We start from the raw sequence: 16997 nt of genomic DNA on the forward strand, positions 1-16997 counted from the left end.
GCAGAGCAGCAACACCCGACACAGTAGCGGAGTTGTCCTATGTTGGTGGCGTTGGTGCTATGCTGTGGATTGTCAGGAAGAAGAGCAGGAGGAGAGAGACCTGACCGGGGCTACGGGAGAGAGGAGGTGGAGTGAGGTTTGCTACTTCCTCTGGATCAACTCAACTCAATAGGGACTTATTAGGGTTATAGGTTGAACTTGATGGACTCTGGTCTTTTTCAACCTTATGAACAATGTTACTCTTCAGTGTCGCCCCGTGTCGGGTAAGGGATGGGAGGGGGTGCTCACACACACTCACCTCTGCAGCACTAACATAGCTGTGTGTATGGAGACTGACATCCCGTGTACAGGAGAGCATACACTCACAGGGGCAGTGACATGGGGTGAAATAGATACTGTGCATATGACACTACTGGTGTGTATACTACCGATCTGCAAGGGGGGGGGGCGCTACGGTTTACAAAGGGGCTGCTGTCTACAGGGGGCTGCTACTTATGTCCGTAACTATCTATACTACAAACAAGGGGATACTACCCACTATTAAAGACAATCTTACAGCAGAATCACCTGCACTAACTTGAATTTATAGGTAGATAGTGAAGGTGACGCGGTTTCTACCGCTGCTCACCATGTGATTATCAGCGCAATCACTCTGGCGACATCGGTTCTGATCAATTAAGAAGAGAGAAATCTTCGCTGATACTACAGCAGCCGCCTCCATTGTACACAACAAAGAACCCACACATCAGCACGGTAAGCAGCGCCAGAAACCGGGTCACCCTGGTGTCACATTCCCTTTAAAATAAAAGTACTTGTAATTGGTATCGGCACTCGTTCTTTAAAAAAATGGTATCGGGACATCCCTAGTTATCAGACTGGTTGCAATGGGCTACTGCACCACTTTTCCTCTACACTGATTTTGATTAATCTTTTTCATCTACTTTAACATGTAAAAACAAAGTGATTTACCAGGATCCCCTGTAGAGAGTCTTTAAAAGTGTTGATTGTAAACCAGATAAGTGTTTATAGGAACATTTGTTTCACATAATTCACCAGTGATCAGCCAATGAAAGAGAAAACACTTATTCGTCGGCTGATTTTACCATTTATCCAGGCCGCACATCTACCTTTGTCAATAGTGGACGTGCAGCCAACACTGGTGTTGAACGAACAAGCGATTGTTCGTTCAGCCCTGTCTACATGGTGATCTAGCCTTATAAAGGCTCCTTAGAAATGGGCGCCAACGTACTAGAGCAGCACTAAGTTATTCAGCCTGTCTAAAAGGGCCCTGGGGGAGAATTATCAAAACCTGTGCAGGGGAGAAGTTGACCAGTTGCCCATAACAACCAATCATATTGAAAAATAAAAGCAGCAATCTGATTGGTTGCCATTGGAAATTGGTCCACTTTTCCTCTGCATGGGACCTTGAGGAATCCCCCACCCCCAAAGTCCTCCAAAGACATCATGCAGAAAGGCATTGCTGGTCACATCTAAGCAAGCAGATAAAGTAATAAGCTTACCCATGAGGAATAGGCTGCAGCTGCAGGATCACCTGAGTCTTAGTATCTTCTGGATCTTCCCCTTCTGTGCAGTCACTAGGAATCACCACCACGTCCCCCATGGGGACAGTAACCTCGGCATTCGCCATGTGTTACATTAGGTTTAGCCAACAATCTGGGGGAAAAAAAGTCAGGAATCAGTTGTCGCCTACACTTAATGTACCCTTATGTTAATATATTTACACATAACTACAAATAATATATCAATGAGTAAGTTTATTAATAAAATTTTTTTTTATATAATTAAGTATTCCCAGCCTATATAAAAAAAACAATGACACAATAGGACAATTTAAAAACAAATGGGTAAAGGAGCTAAGAACATAAATGGAATTAATTTTCCTATGTGAAGAGGGAAAAGTGGTGCAGTTACCCATAGCAACCAGTTTTCTTTCATTTCGCAGAAGCTTTTTTTTTTTTTTATTAAAGAAGCAATCGGACAACTCCACTCTAGATTTGGTCAGGCTGGTGTATATGTATGTATGTATATGTATGTATATATATATATATATATATATATATATATATATATATATATATACATATATATATACATACACACACACACACACACACACTAGGGATCGACCGATATCGATTTTTTAGGGCCGATATCGATAATCTGTGACCTTTCAGGCCGATAGCCGATAACTTATACCGATATTCTGGTATAAGTTATCGGCTATTTCCCCCTGCAGATCAATTATTTAAAGGGGGCGCTTTAAATCAATGAACTGCAGAGGATTTTGCGGGGCTAGAGACCGCCATCGCCCTCTTCTCTCCCCCTGCCTGTCCTGGGGTCCTCCCTAGTCCAACCACCACCGCTGCCCCATTGCCTCCCCCATCCCCGGTTTTATAATTATCTGTTCCCGGGGTTTGCACTACTTCTGGCTCTGGAGGCATCCTGAGGTGTCACTGTGCACACTGACGGTGACGTCGCATTGAGGACGTCACTCGTCATTGTGCTGCACAGCGTGCAGGACGCCGCAGGAGCCAGAAGTAGCGCTGACCCCGGGCCCTGGGAACTGGTAATTATAAAACCGGGGATGGGGGGAAGCAATAGGGCAGCAGTGGTGGCAGCGGTCTCTGGCCGGGGAGGCCAGGGAGGCGGGGCAGGGCATTATCGGCAAAGTAATTGCCGATACCGATAATGTCCAAAACGTGAATATTGGCCAATAATATCGGCCAAACCGATAATCGGTTGATCCCTAATACACACAGTCAGGTCCATAAATCCAAATATATTGGGACATCAACACTATTCTAACATTTTTGGCTCTATACACCACCACAATGGATTTGAAATTAAACGAACAAGATGTGCTTTAAATGCAGATGGTCAGCTTTGGCCGCATGTCGGCTATTAGCGGCAGCCCCCCACTACAAGAATTAGCAGGGGGCTGCGGGGTATGGTCGATGATGGACATCGGAGCAATCTTCAATGTCCGCCAATACAGGCAGATGTCAGCTGCTGATAGCAGCAGGCATCTCCCGTGTATGACGCAGACAAGACCTGTGGGTCCGCGTCATGTCCTCACCCGACCCATGACGTTCATGAATGTCATGGGTCGGGAAGGGGTTAAGCTACGCCCCCCGAAATTTTCGGCGGAAAATTCAATTAGCTGAAAATGATTTCGGTGCATCACTAATATATATATATATATATATATATATATATATATATATATATATATATATAGATATAGTCAGGTCCATAAATATTGGCACATCGACACAATTCTAACATTTTTGGCTCTATACACCACCACAATGGATTTGAAATTAAATGAACAAGATGTGCTTTAACTCCAGACTGTCAGCTTATATTTGAGGGTATTTACATCCAAATCAGGTGAACGGTGTAGGAATTACAACAGTTTGCATATGTGCCTCCCACTTGTTAAGGGACCAAAAGTAATGGGACAGAATAATAATCATAAATCAAACTTTCACTTTTTAATAACTTGGTTGCAAATCCTTTACAGTCAATTACAGCCAGAAGTCTGGAACGCATAGACATCACCAGACATTGCTGGGTTTCATCCCTGGTGATGCTCTGCCAGTTCTCTACTGCAACTGTCTTCAGTTCCTGCTTGTTCTTGGGGCATTTTCCCTTCAGTTTTGTCTTCAGCAAGTGAAATGCATGCTCAATCGGATTCAGGTCAGGTGATTGATTGACTTGGCCATTGCATAACGTTCCACTTATTTCTCTTAAACTCTTTGGTTGCTTTTGCAGTATGCTTTGGGTGATTGTCCATCTGCACTGTGAAGCGCCATCCAATGAGTTCTGAAGCATTTTGCTGAATATGAGCAGATAATTTTGCCCTAAACATTTCAGAATTCATCCTTCTGCTTTTGTCAGCAGTCACATCATCAATAAATACAAGAGAAGCAGTTCCATTGGCAGCCATACATGCCCACTATGCCATGACACTACCACCACTATACTTCACTGATGAGGTGGTATGCTTAGGATCGTGAGCAGTTCCTTTCCTTCCCATCACTCTGGTACAAGTTGATCTTTGTCTCATCGGTCCATAGGATGTTGTTCCAGAACTGTGAAAGATGTTAGATGTCGTTTGGCAAACTCTTATCTGGCCTTCCTGTTTTTGAGGCTCGCCAATGGTTTCCATCTTGTGGTGAACCCTCTGTATTCTCTTTGGTGAAGTCTTCTCTTGATTGTTCACTTTGACACACATACGCCTACCTCCTGGAGAGGGTTCTTGATCTGGACAACTGTTATGAAGGGGGTTTTCTTCACCAGGGAAATAATTCTTTGGTCATCAACAGTTGTTTTTCTTGGTCTTCCGTGGCTTTTGGTGTTGCTGAGCTCACCGATGCATTCCTTCTTTAAAAGAATGTTCCAAACAGTTGTTTTGGCTCTCTCTCCAATGGGTTTGTTTTGTTTTTTTCAGCCTAATGATGGCTTGCTTCACTGAAAGTGACAGCTCTTTGGATCAAATTTTGACAGTTGACAGCAACAGATTCCAAATTCAAATAGCTCAGCTAGATTCCCTCCATTCCCACAGGGCTTACCCCTTGGTTGCCTCATATAAATGTATTTTTGTATAGTGTACAAATGTATAGGACCTACCCAGGTCACGTGGTATATGATAATGGTTGTATAGATATTTAGGACCTTCTGGGGTCATGTGATAGTGTCATGTGATGTAGTCACTAAATTCACTCTCTTGGTTCCTGCTCTTAGTTCCAGACTATCAAGCAAGCACAATCAGCATATCTTCATTCATCTCAACTAGGCCAAAGCCTAAAGAACCAGCAACCACTAAAACCATTTGTTATAAAGCTCAACCTACAAATCCTGTGTGACTACTATTCCACTCAAATTTTATAATTATTAGCACAGTGGCCTGCTTAAAGCTAAAGACTACTAGTCCCAGCAAAGCCTGTGAGGAACCTGCATCCCGGTTACCTCAAGAGAAACTGTACAATTGTAAAGACTGTTGCATAAAAGTTCAAGTAAAAGTTTCCAGTTATCTAATAAAATCTGCTGTGGACATTACATTTATCCCTGCCGTTTGTGGGCCGGTTGGCGGCAGGACCTCTAATACTAAGCAAACCTCACCCTGGCGTCACGACAAGGGTTAATACCACCAGACCCTTCATTCACCATTGCAACACCCCAGACACCACACTTTAAATTGTGGTCCAGTACTAATAATCCCTGCACGGACAACTGCCTGGATACAGGTCTATTTATATTGATATGATTTAGTTTCTGTATCTATATACTTTCTAGCATTATGCAACTTCGACTGAATAGTATAAATGTGATACTCTGAACATTGGTATACCAGAAATACAAATCGTGCCACAATACACTACATGTAAGATGTGCTTTACAGTTAATGAATTGTCTTTTGTATCAGGTAATGTTCTTGGATTATTTATTCTAAATCCTGAGCTCCCCCACTCTTCATTGTTATAAGTAGTCCTATCGTGTGAATTTTTTTTATGGGTTTGATTAGGGCTGGGCGGTATAGCGGTTCATACCGAATACCGAAATTTTTGGGCTGCACGGTATGAATTTTTCCCATACCGCAATACCGGTTGGGCCCCTCCCCCTTGGAATGAATTATCAGCCCAGCGCAGCCCCCACATCAGGGAACTAATCATGTGACCCACCAGCGCTGTTCTGCTCCCCCCAAATCATGTTACCCGCCAGCGCTGTTCGCCCCCCCCCCCCCCCCCAAAACATGTTACCCGCCAGCGCTGTTCTGCCCCCCCCCCCAATTAATGATCAGCCCAGCGGGGTACTACTCACATATGTCACCCGCAAGCACTGCCCTCCTCCTTTGTTGGGGGCCGCCGGCGCTAGAACTCACTGTACGCCAGTGGTCTCAAACTGAGGACCTCCAGCTGTTGCAAAACTACAACTTCCGGCTGTCCGGGCATGCTGGGAGTTGTAGTTTTGCAACAGCTGAAGGTCCGCAGGTTTGAGACCACTGCTGTACGCTGTATCCCTATGCCCGGGCTGCAAAAGATAAAGAAAATAAACTCTAACTTACCTACGTCGGACAGCCATCAGCCTATCACCGGCCGGAGCGATGTCCCACCACGGCCAGTGATACATGACAGTGGGTTCAGCCTAAGGAGCTCTGGCCGGCTTCTTACATGACAGTGGGCTTAGCCTATCACTGGCTGGGGCGGGACATTGCTCCAGCCAGTGATAGGCTGACGGCTGTCCAACATTCCTGTCCCCAGCGTAAGGCCGATGTAGGTAAGTTAAAGTTTATTTTCTTTATCTTTTGCAGCCCGGGCATAGGGATACAGCAGTGGTCTCAAACCTGCGGACCTCCAGCTGTTGCAAAACTATAACTCCCAGCATGCCCGGACAGCCATTGGCTGTCCGGGCATGCTGGGAGTTGTAGTTTTGCAACAGCTGGAGGTCCGCAGGTTTGAGACCACTGGCGTACAGTGAGTTCTAGCGCTGGCGGCCCCCAACAAAGATGAGGAGGGCAGTGCTTGTGGGTGACATGTGAGAGTAGTACCCCGCTGGGCTGATAATTAATTGGGGGGAGCAGAACAGTGCTGGTGGGTAACATGATTTGGGGGGTGAAAGAAATACCGTTATATATAGTGGAACCGCCATAAGTTACAAAAAATACCGTGATACACATATTTGGTCATACCGCCCAGCTCTAGGTTTGATCTGGGTAACCATATATTTGACTATAATGTCTCTTTATTATTAGCATTTGGTGTTAGGAGCGAATCTAGTGACATAAGGGTGCATTAGGTTTAGGTCTGAGTTTTTGTTCCCTTATATTTGCTATATATTGTAGCAGTATAAACCTTTCACATAAGTTCATAGGGATGAGCTATAGGCCTCTTGCCCACAACACAAACAACCTGCCAAGACAAAGCTCTTTCCACACAGGCCCCATTCATGTGTAGGTCTACGCCATGCTCCAACTCTCATCAACCAACCCCATATATAACCCTAAGCCACAGCACACCTGCACTTCATCTGTGGTCCTCCACACACTGCACAGCCAAGTGCACAAAGTCTACTGAACGATCTGTCACCAATACAATCCCTATAGGATCACCTGAACCCCTCCTCCTCCGGGGAAGCTCACCGTTCCACTCCCAAAGACTCCCCGGATCTCGGAACCCCGCGCATGCGTCCTTCACGCTCACCAACCTAGCGCGCCTCCGAGGCTTCCGGTCATGTGATTCAACACGGGAACAGAAGAACTGGCCAATCAACGCTCTCCGTCACTGACCTGGTGGCTTAGCGATGTCCTGTGCACAGCAGGTTATGAGGAGTGCTGTAATAACATGTGAGGCTCGGTAGTGTCTGGAATATGGCTTCTCAGAGAGGACACGCTGAGCGCTTTGCTTACAGATACCGTGTTTATGTCGTTGTCTATTCCTAGTTGTGTTCTTTTACTGTCCACAGGCTTTGAGACTCTGGGGGAGATTTATCAAAACCCGTCCAGAAGAAAAGTGGCTTAGTTGCCCATAGCAACCAATCAGAGTGCTTTTTTTGGGGGGGAAAGGCCCCTGAAAAATGAAAGACGCAGTCTGATTGGTTGCTATGGGCAATGCAGCAACGTTTCCTCTGGACAGGTTTTGATAAATCTCTCCCTGTCTGTTTACCTGAAGGGGACGCATGCCTCTGCTATACTGCTTTATATAGTTGTGTAAAGAGTACCACAAGTATATTTGTCAATGACAATATAGCCAGCACAATATTGATCAGATGACGGCTTTAAATGGGCACTGTCACCAACATTTATTTTTTTATATGTTGTAGTACTTATGTACTACAACATATCTCTAGTATAGATTCATTGTTTTTTTTTTTATTAAAATGGTTTATTTTACATTTGAAAACCGACCACTAGGGGTCTTCCTCCTAGTGGCCGGCTGCAGCCTGGTGTGACGTCACGCTTTAATTTGGACCGTTGCCGGCCGGGCAATAGGTCCTAATTCATTCAGCCTGCACTAGCTCCCTGCCTGTCAATCAGACAGACGGGAGCAAGCGCAGTGAACGCCGGGGCTGCGCGCATTGGCTACTTAGATTTGTGCGCAGCCCGTCCCTGCCCCCGGCATGTAATCATCAGGGTGCCTCCAGCTGCTGCAAAACAACTGCCAGCATGCCCATAAAGCTGTTGGCTGTATGGGCATGCTTGGAGTTGTGGTTAAGCAACAGCTGTAGGCACACTGATGATTAGTAATGAATGTTCATAAAACAGTGTGCCTACAGCTTTTTTTATAAAGTCCATTATATGCAAAATCGCGGTCCCGGGTCTTGCCAAATGTATATTGCAAGGCAGGCTACTCCTATACTCCTCCCTGGGTAGCACATGCACTGCTAAACAGGGAGGAGGAGACCCCGGAGCAGCCTGCCGTGCGATTCGCTGATCATCTATGCGCGCTCCCGACAGGAGCGCAGCATAGATTAAGTGAGGGTGGAAGTCGGCGCCCAGCAGGCGTCAGTGACGTCGCGTCTGCTGGGGAAGGCGGCTTCCGGGAGAGGACAACACAGCAACACAAGAAGAGCTGATGATGATGACTTTGTAAGTTATAAAAAAAAAATTTTAAAGGCAGGGAGGGAGTTAGGGATGGATTACCAATAGGGAGGGACAGAAGAAAAAGAAAAGTGGGAGCTACTCTTTAACCATATATATTATATGTAGGAATTCACATTAGATACGTATCTAGGGCCATTACCACCCTGAACTGATACAAATCTCTCCACTGTGTTTGCACAGTTGTTAACCCCTTCATGGCCCAGCGAATTATGATTTCTAACTTTTTTTTTTCCTTCTAAGACCATGGGGGAGATTTATCAAAACCTGTGGTGCAGTTGCCCATAGCAACCATTTAAAAAAAAAAAGGCTTAATCTTTTGCGCCACCAATTATACTTTAAAATGGCATCAGTCAATTTACCCAAAAATCTACAGCGATATGGGGGAAAAAAATCATTGTGCGACGAAATTGAAGAAAAAAGCCATTTTGTAACTTATGGGGACTTCCGTTTCTACGCAGTACATTTTTCAGTAAAAATTACACCTGATCTTTATTCTGTAGGTCCATACGATTAAAATGATACCCTACTTATAAGGGTTTGATTTTGTCGTACTTCTGGAAAAAATCATAACTGCATGCACGGAAAAGTATTCGTAAAAAAATTGTCATCTTCTGACCCCTATAACTTTTATTTTTTCTGCGTATGGGGCAGTATGAGGGCTCATTTTTTGCGCCGTGATCTGAAGTTTTTAGCAGTATCATTTTTGTATTGATCAAACTTTTTGATAGCTTTTTATTAATTTTTTCATGATATAAAAAGCGACAAAAAATACGTTATTTTGGACTTTGGAATTTTTTTGCGCAAACGCCATTGACCATTTAAGGAATGATATATTTTTATAGTTCGGACATTTACGCACGCCGCGATACCACATATGTTTTATATTTTTATTTACATGGTGTTTTTTTTTTTTTAATGGGGAAAGGGTTATATCACATTTATCAACTTATTTTTTTGCAGTGTTATAGCTCCCTTAGGGGCTATAACATTGCACACACTGATTGCCAGCACTGTTCACTGCAAAGCCATAGCTTTGCATTGATCAGTGTTATCGGCGGTTGATTGCTCAAGCCTGCATCTCAGGCTTGGAGCAGTCAATCGCCGAAGGGACACGCCGGAGGAAGGTAAGGGGACCTCCGCTCGTGTCCCTACTGCGGTGGTCCCGATCAGCCCCACTGAGCAGCCGGGAAGGTTTTACTTTCGTTTTAGACGCGGCGTTCAACTTTGAACGCCGCGTCTAAAGGGTTAATAGCACGCGGCACCGCGATCGCTGCTGCGCGCTATTAGCCCCAGGTCCCGGTTTCAGATACATGCCGGGACCGACCTGGGGTCACCGTGTGACCCCGCGTTAAATCGCGGGAGCTGGCCAAGGACATAAATATACGTCCTTGGTCGTTAAGCGGTTAATAAAATGGGAATGGTTGGTGATATTAACTTCCTGTTTGTGGCACATTAGTATATGTGAGGGGGGGGAACTTTTCAAGATGGGTGGTGACCATGGTGGCCATTTTGAATCCAACTTTTGTTTTTTTCAATAGGAAGAGGGTCATGTGACACATCAAACTTATTGGGAATTTCACAAGAAAAACAATGATGTGCTTGGTTTTAACTAGGGATGCACCGATATATCGGCGGCCGATACATATCGGCCGAAAATAGCTATTTCGGCAAAATGCCGAAACAACTAAAAATCTGGCGATAATGACCACCTCCCCTGCCCGCCCACAGCACAAGTTACAAACACTGCCAGTGGCAGAGGCACTCGTGGGCGGTGCAGGGGGGGCCGGCCGCAACATCTGGGGGGGGGGGGGGGGGGGGGATTGCGCTCTCCGGGATAGGATTAGGAATACTTCTTTTTATGTGCCCGGGCCGGCTCCCGTGTGTGGCTGCAGGCGGGGGCCGGCCAGCGCATATAAAACCTAATACTGTATGCTAAAAACCAGGGGGCCTCCAGCTGTTGTGAAACTACAACTCCCAGCATGCCCGGACAGACTTTGCCGGTCCGGGCATGCTGGGAGTTGTAGTTTCACAACAGCTGGAGGCCCCCTGGTTTTTAGTATACAGTATTAGGTTTTATATGCTCTGGTCGGCCCCCGCCTGCAGCCACACACGGGAGCCGGCCCGGGCACATAAAAAGAAGTATTCCTAATCCTATCCCGGACATCCCTGTGTCCCGAAAAATCTTTTCGGGACATAAAGATGTCCGGCGGTCACTCACCATTCCCTGGCGTCCTCCTGCGATCCTCCCGCGATCCTCCTTCGGTCCCTCGCTTCTCCGCCTCTATGGTCGTACGCACGGGACGTCACTGACGTCCCGTGCGTACAACCATAGAGACGCAGGAGGACCGCAGGATCGTCTTAGGAGAACGCACGCCGGCCGGGGCCTGGTAAGTGACCGCGTCATCTTCTTCAGTGTTCCGGTCACCGCTCCTCCGGTCCCGGCACCTACTGCTATGGTCCATAGGCCATAGCAGTAGATGTGACCCCGGGCCGGAGGAGCGGTGACCGGATCACTGTGGGGGCAGCAGTACAGACATACAGCCTCCAGCCATACACTGTATATGGCTGGAAGCTGTATGTCTGTGGGGTGGGGGAACTGCTGACCTAATGTGGGGGGGAGCTGCCTACAAATGTGTGTGTGTGTGTGTGTGTGGGGGGGGGGGGGGGGGGAGCTGCCTAATATTGTGGGGGGGGGGGGGGGGAGGGAGCTGCCTAATATTGTGGGGGGGGGGGGAGCTGCCTAATATTGTGGGGGGGGGAGCTGCCTAATATTGTGGGGGGGGGGGAGCTGCCTAATATTGTGGGGGGGGGGAGCTGCCTAATATTGTGGGGGGGGGAGCTGCCTAATATTGTGGGGGGGGGGGAGCTGCCTAATATTGTGGGGGGGGGGAGCTGCCTAATATTGTGTGGGGGGGGGAAAGCTGCCTGATATTGTGGGGGGGGGGGGGGGAAAGCTGCCTGATATTATGGGGGGGGGAAGCTGCCTGATATTGTGGGGGGGAGCTGCCTGATATTGTGGGGGGGGAGCTGCCTGATATTGTGGGGGGGGGGGGGCGGAGCTGCCTACAAATGTGGGGGGAGCTGCCTAATATTGTTGGGGGGAGCTGCCTAATATTGTTGGGGGGAGCTGCCTAATATTGTTGGGGGGAGCTGCCTAATATTGTTGGGGGGAGCTGCCTAATATTGTGTGGGAACTGCCTACTATTGTTGGGGGGAGCTGCCTACTATTGTGGGGGAAATGCTGACCTAATGTGAGGAACCTGCCTACTATTGTGGGGGAACTGCTGACCTAATGTGGGGGGAGCTGCCTAATATTGTTGGGGGGAGCTGTCTAATATTGTGTGGGAGCTGCCTACTATTGTTGGGGGGAGCTGCCTACTATTGTGGGGAACCTGCCTACTATTGTGGGGGAAATGCTGACCTAATTTGGGAACCTGCCTACTATTGTGGGGGAGCTGCCTACTATTGTGGGGGAGCTGCCTACTATTGTGGTGGAACTCCCGACCGAATGTGGGGGAGCTGGCAATCTAATGTGGGGGAATCTAATCTAATGAGCGGAGCGCTGCATTTTACCAGAAGACGGGGAGAAGTCATTTTCGGTATCGGCCGGACATTTTTTTTTATTTCGGTTTCGTTTTGGTTCTGAAATTTCCATTTCGGTGCACCTCTAGTTTTAACATAACTTTATTCTTTCATGAGTTATTTACAAGTTTCTGACCACTTATAACATGTGTTCAATGTGCTTCCCATTGTGTTGGATTGTCAATGCAACCCTCTTCTCCCACTCTTCACAAACTGATAGCAACACCGCAGGAGAAATGCTAGCACAGGCTTCCAGTATCCGTAGTTTCAGGTGCTGCACATCTCGTATCTTCACAGCATAGACAATTGCCTTCAGATGACCCCAAAGATAAAAGTCTAAGGGGGTCAGATCGGGAGACCTTGGGGGCAATTCAACTGGCCCACGACGACCAATCCACTTTCCAGGAAACTGTTCATCTAGGAATGCTCGTACCTGACACCCATAATGTGGTGGTGCACCATCTTGCTGGAAAAACTCAGGGAACGTGCCAGCTTCAGTGCATAAAGAGGGAAATACATCATCATGTAGCAATTTTGCATATCCAATGGCCTTGAGGTTTCCATTGATGAAGAATGGCCCCACTATCTTTGTACCCCATATACCACACCATACCATCAATTTTTGTGTTCCAACAGTCTTGGAGGGATCTATCCAATGTGGGTTAGTGTCAGACCAATAGCGGTGGTTTTGTTTGTTAACTTCACCATTCACATAAAAGTTTGCCTCATCACTGAACAAAATCTTCTGCGTAAACTGAGGGTCCTGTTCCAATTATTTGCCCATTCTGCAGCACCTGAAACTACAAATACTGGAAGCCTGTGCTAGCATTTCTCCTGCGGTGTTGCTATCAGTGTGTGAAGAGTGGGAGAAGAGGGTTGCATTGACAATCCAACACAATGGGCAGCACATTGAACACATTTTATAAGTGGTGAGAAACTTGTAAGTAACTCATGAAAGAATAAAGTTACGTTAAAACCAAGCACATCATTGTTTTTCTTGTGAAATCCCCAATAAGTTTGATGTGTCACATGACCCTCTTCAAAATGGCCACCATGGTCACCACCCATCTTGAAAAGTTCCCCCCCCCCCTCACATATACTAATGTGCCAAAAACAGGAAGTTAATATCACCAACCATTCCCATTTTATTAAAGTGTATCCATATAAATGGCCCACCCTGTATAATGTATTACAGTAAAAAATTTCATAAAATATATGTAAGGCAAAATTTAAATAAATTAGGAATTCTGCAATTTTGTGGGGGACATCATTTTTTCGGAGTCTACAGTATGCTAAAACTGACTCTAAATAACTGACAATAAATAACTTTATTCTATGGGTCAGTACGATTCTAATGATTACAAAATAAATAAATACAGCTGGCACGCCCCCTCCCATAGGCTTGCATTGAGGGGCGGAGCGTGACATCACACGGGGGCGGAGGCGTGACTTCACACGCCGCCTGCCCCGTGGTCGCCCGTAATCGGACCCGGAGCAAACATGCTCCGGGGACTGATTTTAACTGGGGTGCTGCATGCAAGATCACGGGGGTCCCCAGCGGCACAACCCCTGCGATCACGCATCTTATCCTCTATCCTTTGGATAGGGGATAAGATGTCTAAGCGCCGGAGTACCTCTTTAATTCTGTGATAAAATGGCTTAAAAAGTTAACAAGTCACATCTGATCTAGGGTATTTTCACATGCTGTGAATTTGCTTTGCTGCAACTGATTTTAACCCCTAGGAGACCCATGGCATAAATTTATATCATGCACTGCACTGAGGCTATGAAAGGAGCGCAGGAGCTGCACGTGCTTCATAGACAGTGGGTGAAGGATGCAACCAGCAGTCGACACTTAAAGGGGTACTCCACTGGAAAACATTTTTTTAAATCAACTGATGCCAGAAAGTTAAACATATTTGTAAATTACTTCTATTTAAAAAATCTCAATCCTTCCAGTACTTATCAGCTGCTGTATACTACAGAGGACATTCATTTCTTTTTTAATTTCCTTTCTGTCTGACCACAGTGCTCTCTGCTGACACCTCTGTCCATGTCAGGAACTGTCCAGAGCAGGATAGGTTTGCTATGGGGATTTGCTCCTACTCTGGACAGTTTCTAAATTGAACAGGTGTCAGCAGAGAGCACTGTGGTCAGATAGAAAGAAAAGAACTTCCTGTGGAGCATACAGCAGCTGATAAGTATCAGCTACTGTATACTACAGAGTAAGTTGTGTAGTTATTTCCAGTCTGACTATAGTGCTCACTGCTGCCAACTTTGTCTGTATAAGGAACTGTCCAGAGCAGGAGAAGTTTGCTATGGGGATTTGCTTCTACTCTAGATAGTTCCTGACATGGACAAAGGTGTCATCAGAGAGCACTTTGGTCACACTGGAAAGAACTATACAATTTTCTCTGTAGTATACAGCAGCTGATAAATACTGGAAGTATTAAGATTATTCTGTCTCAGACAGACTCTTCTAGCATAACATTGATCTCATTGAGCAATTCTAGGCAATTTCATAGCATTGTTTAGTATTGGCAATTTAATAAATGCTTATGGCTTATGTAAGTCCCCTGTGGGAACTTTAAAAAAGTGTAAAATGAAAAATAAAATATATACAGTATAAAAAAAGTGCCCCAATAATTCAAATGAATACAAATTTATTAAAAGTGATCAAAAAGTCCCATCCAAATTGGTCACAATAAATACTACAGATCATGGTGAAAAAAATTAAACCTAAAGCAGCCCTATAGACAGAAAAATAAAACGGTTTATAGGGGTCAGAATAGGGTGTTTTTAAACCTACTTATTTAGTTAGCAAAAAAAAAAAACATTTTCTTTAAAATAATACAATAGTAAAATAAAACTAAAACTATGTAAATATTAAATGTTACCTTTCCATTGTGTCCGGGCTGTAAAAGGTAAAATAACAAACTTTATCTCATCTTCCACTGCTCCCCTGATGTGCCGATATCTCTCTTCTGTCTTCTTAGCCTGGTCTTCTTCCGCATCCTGGAACCTGTCACGTCACTCAGCTTCTCGCCTGCCGTAGCGATGTCCCGCTTCGGCCGGTGATATGATAAGTGCAGTGTCATGTAATGGGCCTTGGCAGCAGGGTGGGCCCAGGCCTGTTACATGACACTGGGCTCAGGACATGCTGCCGGTAATAAGCTGAGCGCAGTGTGGTATGACTGGCTCCAGGATGTGGAAGAAGACTTTGCCTAGAAGACAGAAGAGAGATATCAGGGGAGCAGTGGAAGGTGAGTTATAGTTTATTTTACTTTTTGAAGCCAGGGCACAATGGAAAGATAACATTTTTCACCAGAGTACTCCTTTAATCATGTGCATGATTAAGGTAGCATGTTTGAATCTAGCAAAGGATAACAAGATGACCCAAGGCTTTGGCATTGTAACCGTTATATCTGAGGAATTTATATGCTGAAAAAAATTCCAGAAGGAAATAAAATGAATTGAAGAAAATACTCTGTGGTCCGTGAGTTACATTTTATGAATGTATATATTGTATGCTTTTTGCTTAAAAGCTTTTGTCTATCAGCCTAGTTCATTGACTATTTATATTTTTCTTCACAAGGCAGAATTCTATAAACATATCATTCTACCCTAAATGTCCCAATAAAGTTTTATTTTCCCCCCCACGAGTAAAAAAACATACATACAGTACAGACCAAAAGTTTGGACACTCCTTCTCATTCAGAGTTTTCTTTATTTTCATGACTATGAAAATTGTAGATTCACACTGAAGGCATCAAAACTATGAATTAACACATGTGGAATTATATACATAACAAAAAAGTGTGAAACAACTGAAAATATGTCATGTTCTAGGTTCTTCAAAGTAGCCACCTTTTGCTTTGATTACTGCTTTGCACACTCTTGGCATTCTCTTGTTGAGCTTCAAGAGGTAGTCACCTGAAATGGTTTTCACTTCACAGGTGTGCTGGTGTGGAGGAGGAGGTGTGATGGTGTGGGGGTGCTTTGCTGGTGACACTGTTGGGGATTTATTCAAAATTGAAGGCATACTGAACCAGCATGGCTACCACAGCATCTTGCAGCGGCATGCTATTCCATCCGTTTTGCGTTTAGTTGGACCATCATTTATTTCTCAACAGGACAATGACCCCAAACACACCTCCAGGCTGTGTAAGGGCTATTTGACCAAGAAGGAGAGTGATGGGGTGCTGCGCCAGATGACCTGGCCTCCACAGTCACCAGACCTGAACCCAATGAAGGCAAAAGGGCCAACAAGTGCTAAGCATCTCTGGGAACTCCTTCAAGACTGTTGGAAGACTATTTCAGGTGACTACCTCTTGAAGCTCATCAAGAGAATGCCAAGAGTGTGCAAAGCAGTAATCAAAGCAAAAGGTGGCTAGAACCTAGAATATTACATATTTTCACACTTTTTTGTTATGTATATAATTCCACGTGTTAATTCATAGTTTTGATGACTTCAGTGTGAATCTACAATTTTCATAGTCATGAAAATAAAGAAAACTCTGAATGAGAAGGTGTGTCCAAACTTTTGGTCTGTACTGTATGTATGTGTGTGTGTATATAATATATATATATATATATATATAATTTATTTATGTGTATATGGCAGGGCTGTATGGACTGGGAAGAGGTGGTGACTTAGGCTGAAGGGACAGCAGCTGGTGAGGGTTGGGGCTTAAACTCCGTGCACTGGAGATTGCGAGGATCCACAGCGGCGGGACCCTTGCAATCAGACATCTTATCCCCTATTCTTTGGATAGAGGATAAGATGTTTTTC

At 45.2% G+C, this 16997-nt stretch overlaps 1 protein-coding gene across 4 annotated transcripts in view; it reads right to left on the reverse strand.

Moving 5' to 3' along the window:
- GMEB1 (glucocorticoid modulatory element binding protein 1) overlaps positions 1–7304 on the reverse strand; it is a 36827-nt gene extending 29523 nt beyond the window's left edge. For 2 of the 4 annotated variants that reach the window (XM_056557363.1, XM_056557360.1), the window contains exons 1-2: positions 7133–7249; positions 1521–1674 (exon numbers count right to left, since the gene is read on the reverse strand). In XM_056557363.1, coding sequence (XP_056413338.1) covers positions 1521–1648 — 128 coding nt within the window. In that variant the 5' untranslated portion in view covers positions 1649–1674; positions 7133–7249. Of the gene's footprint in view, positions 1–1520; positions 1675–7039 lie in introns of all 4 variants that reach the window. The other 2 variants (XM_056557361.1, XM_056557362.1) reach the window with 2 other exon arrangements.
- Between the last annotated feature and the right edge of the window lie 9693 nt (positions 7305–16997).

This window comes from Hyla sarda, chromosome 2 (genome assembly GCF_029499605.1).
Source record: "Hyla sarda isolate aHylSar1 chromosome 2, aHylSar1.hap1, whole genome shotgun sequence".
Taxonomy (NCBI): Eukaryota; Metazoa; Chordata; class Amphibia; order Anura; family Hylidae; genus Hyla; species Hyla sarda.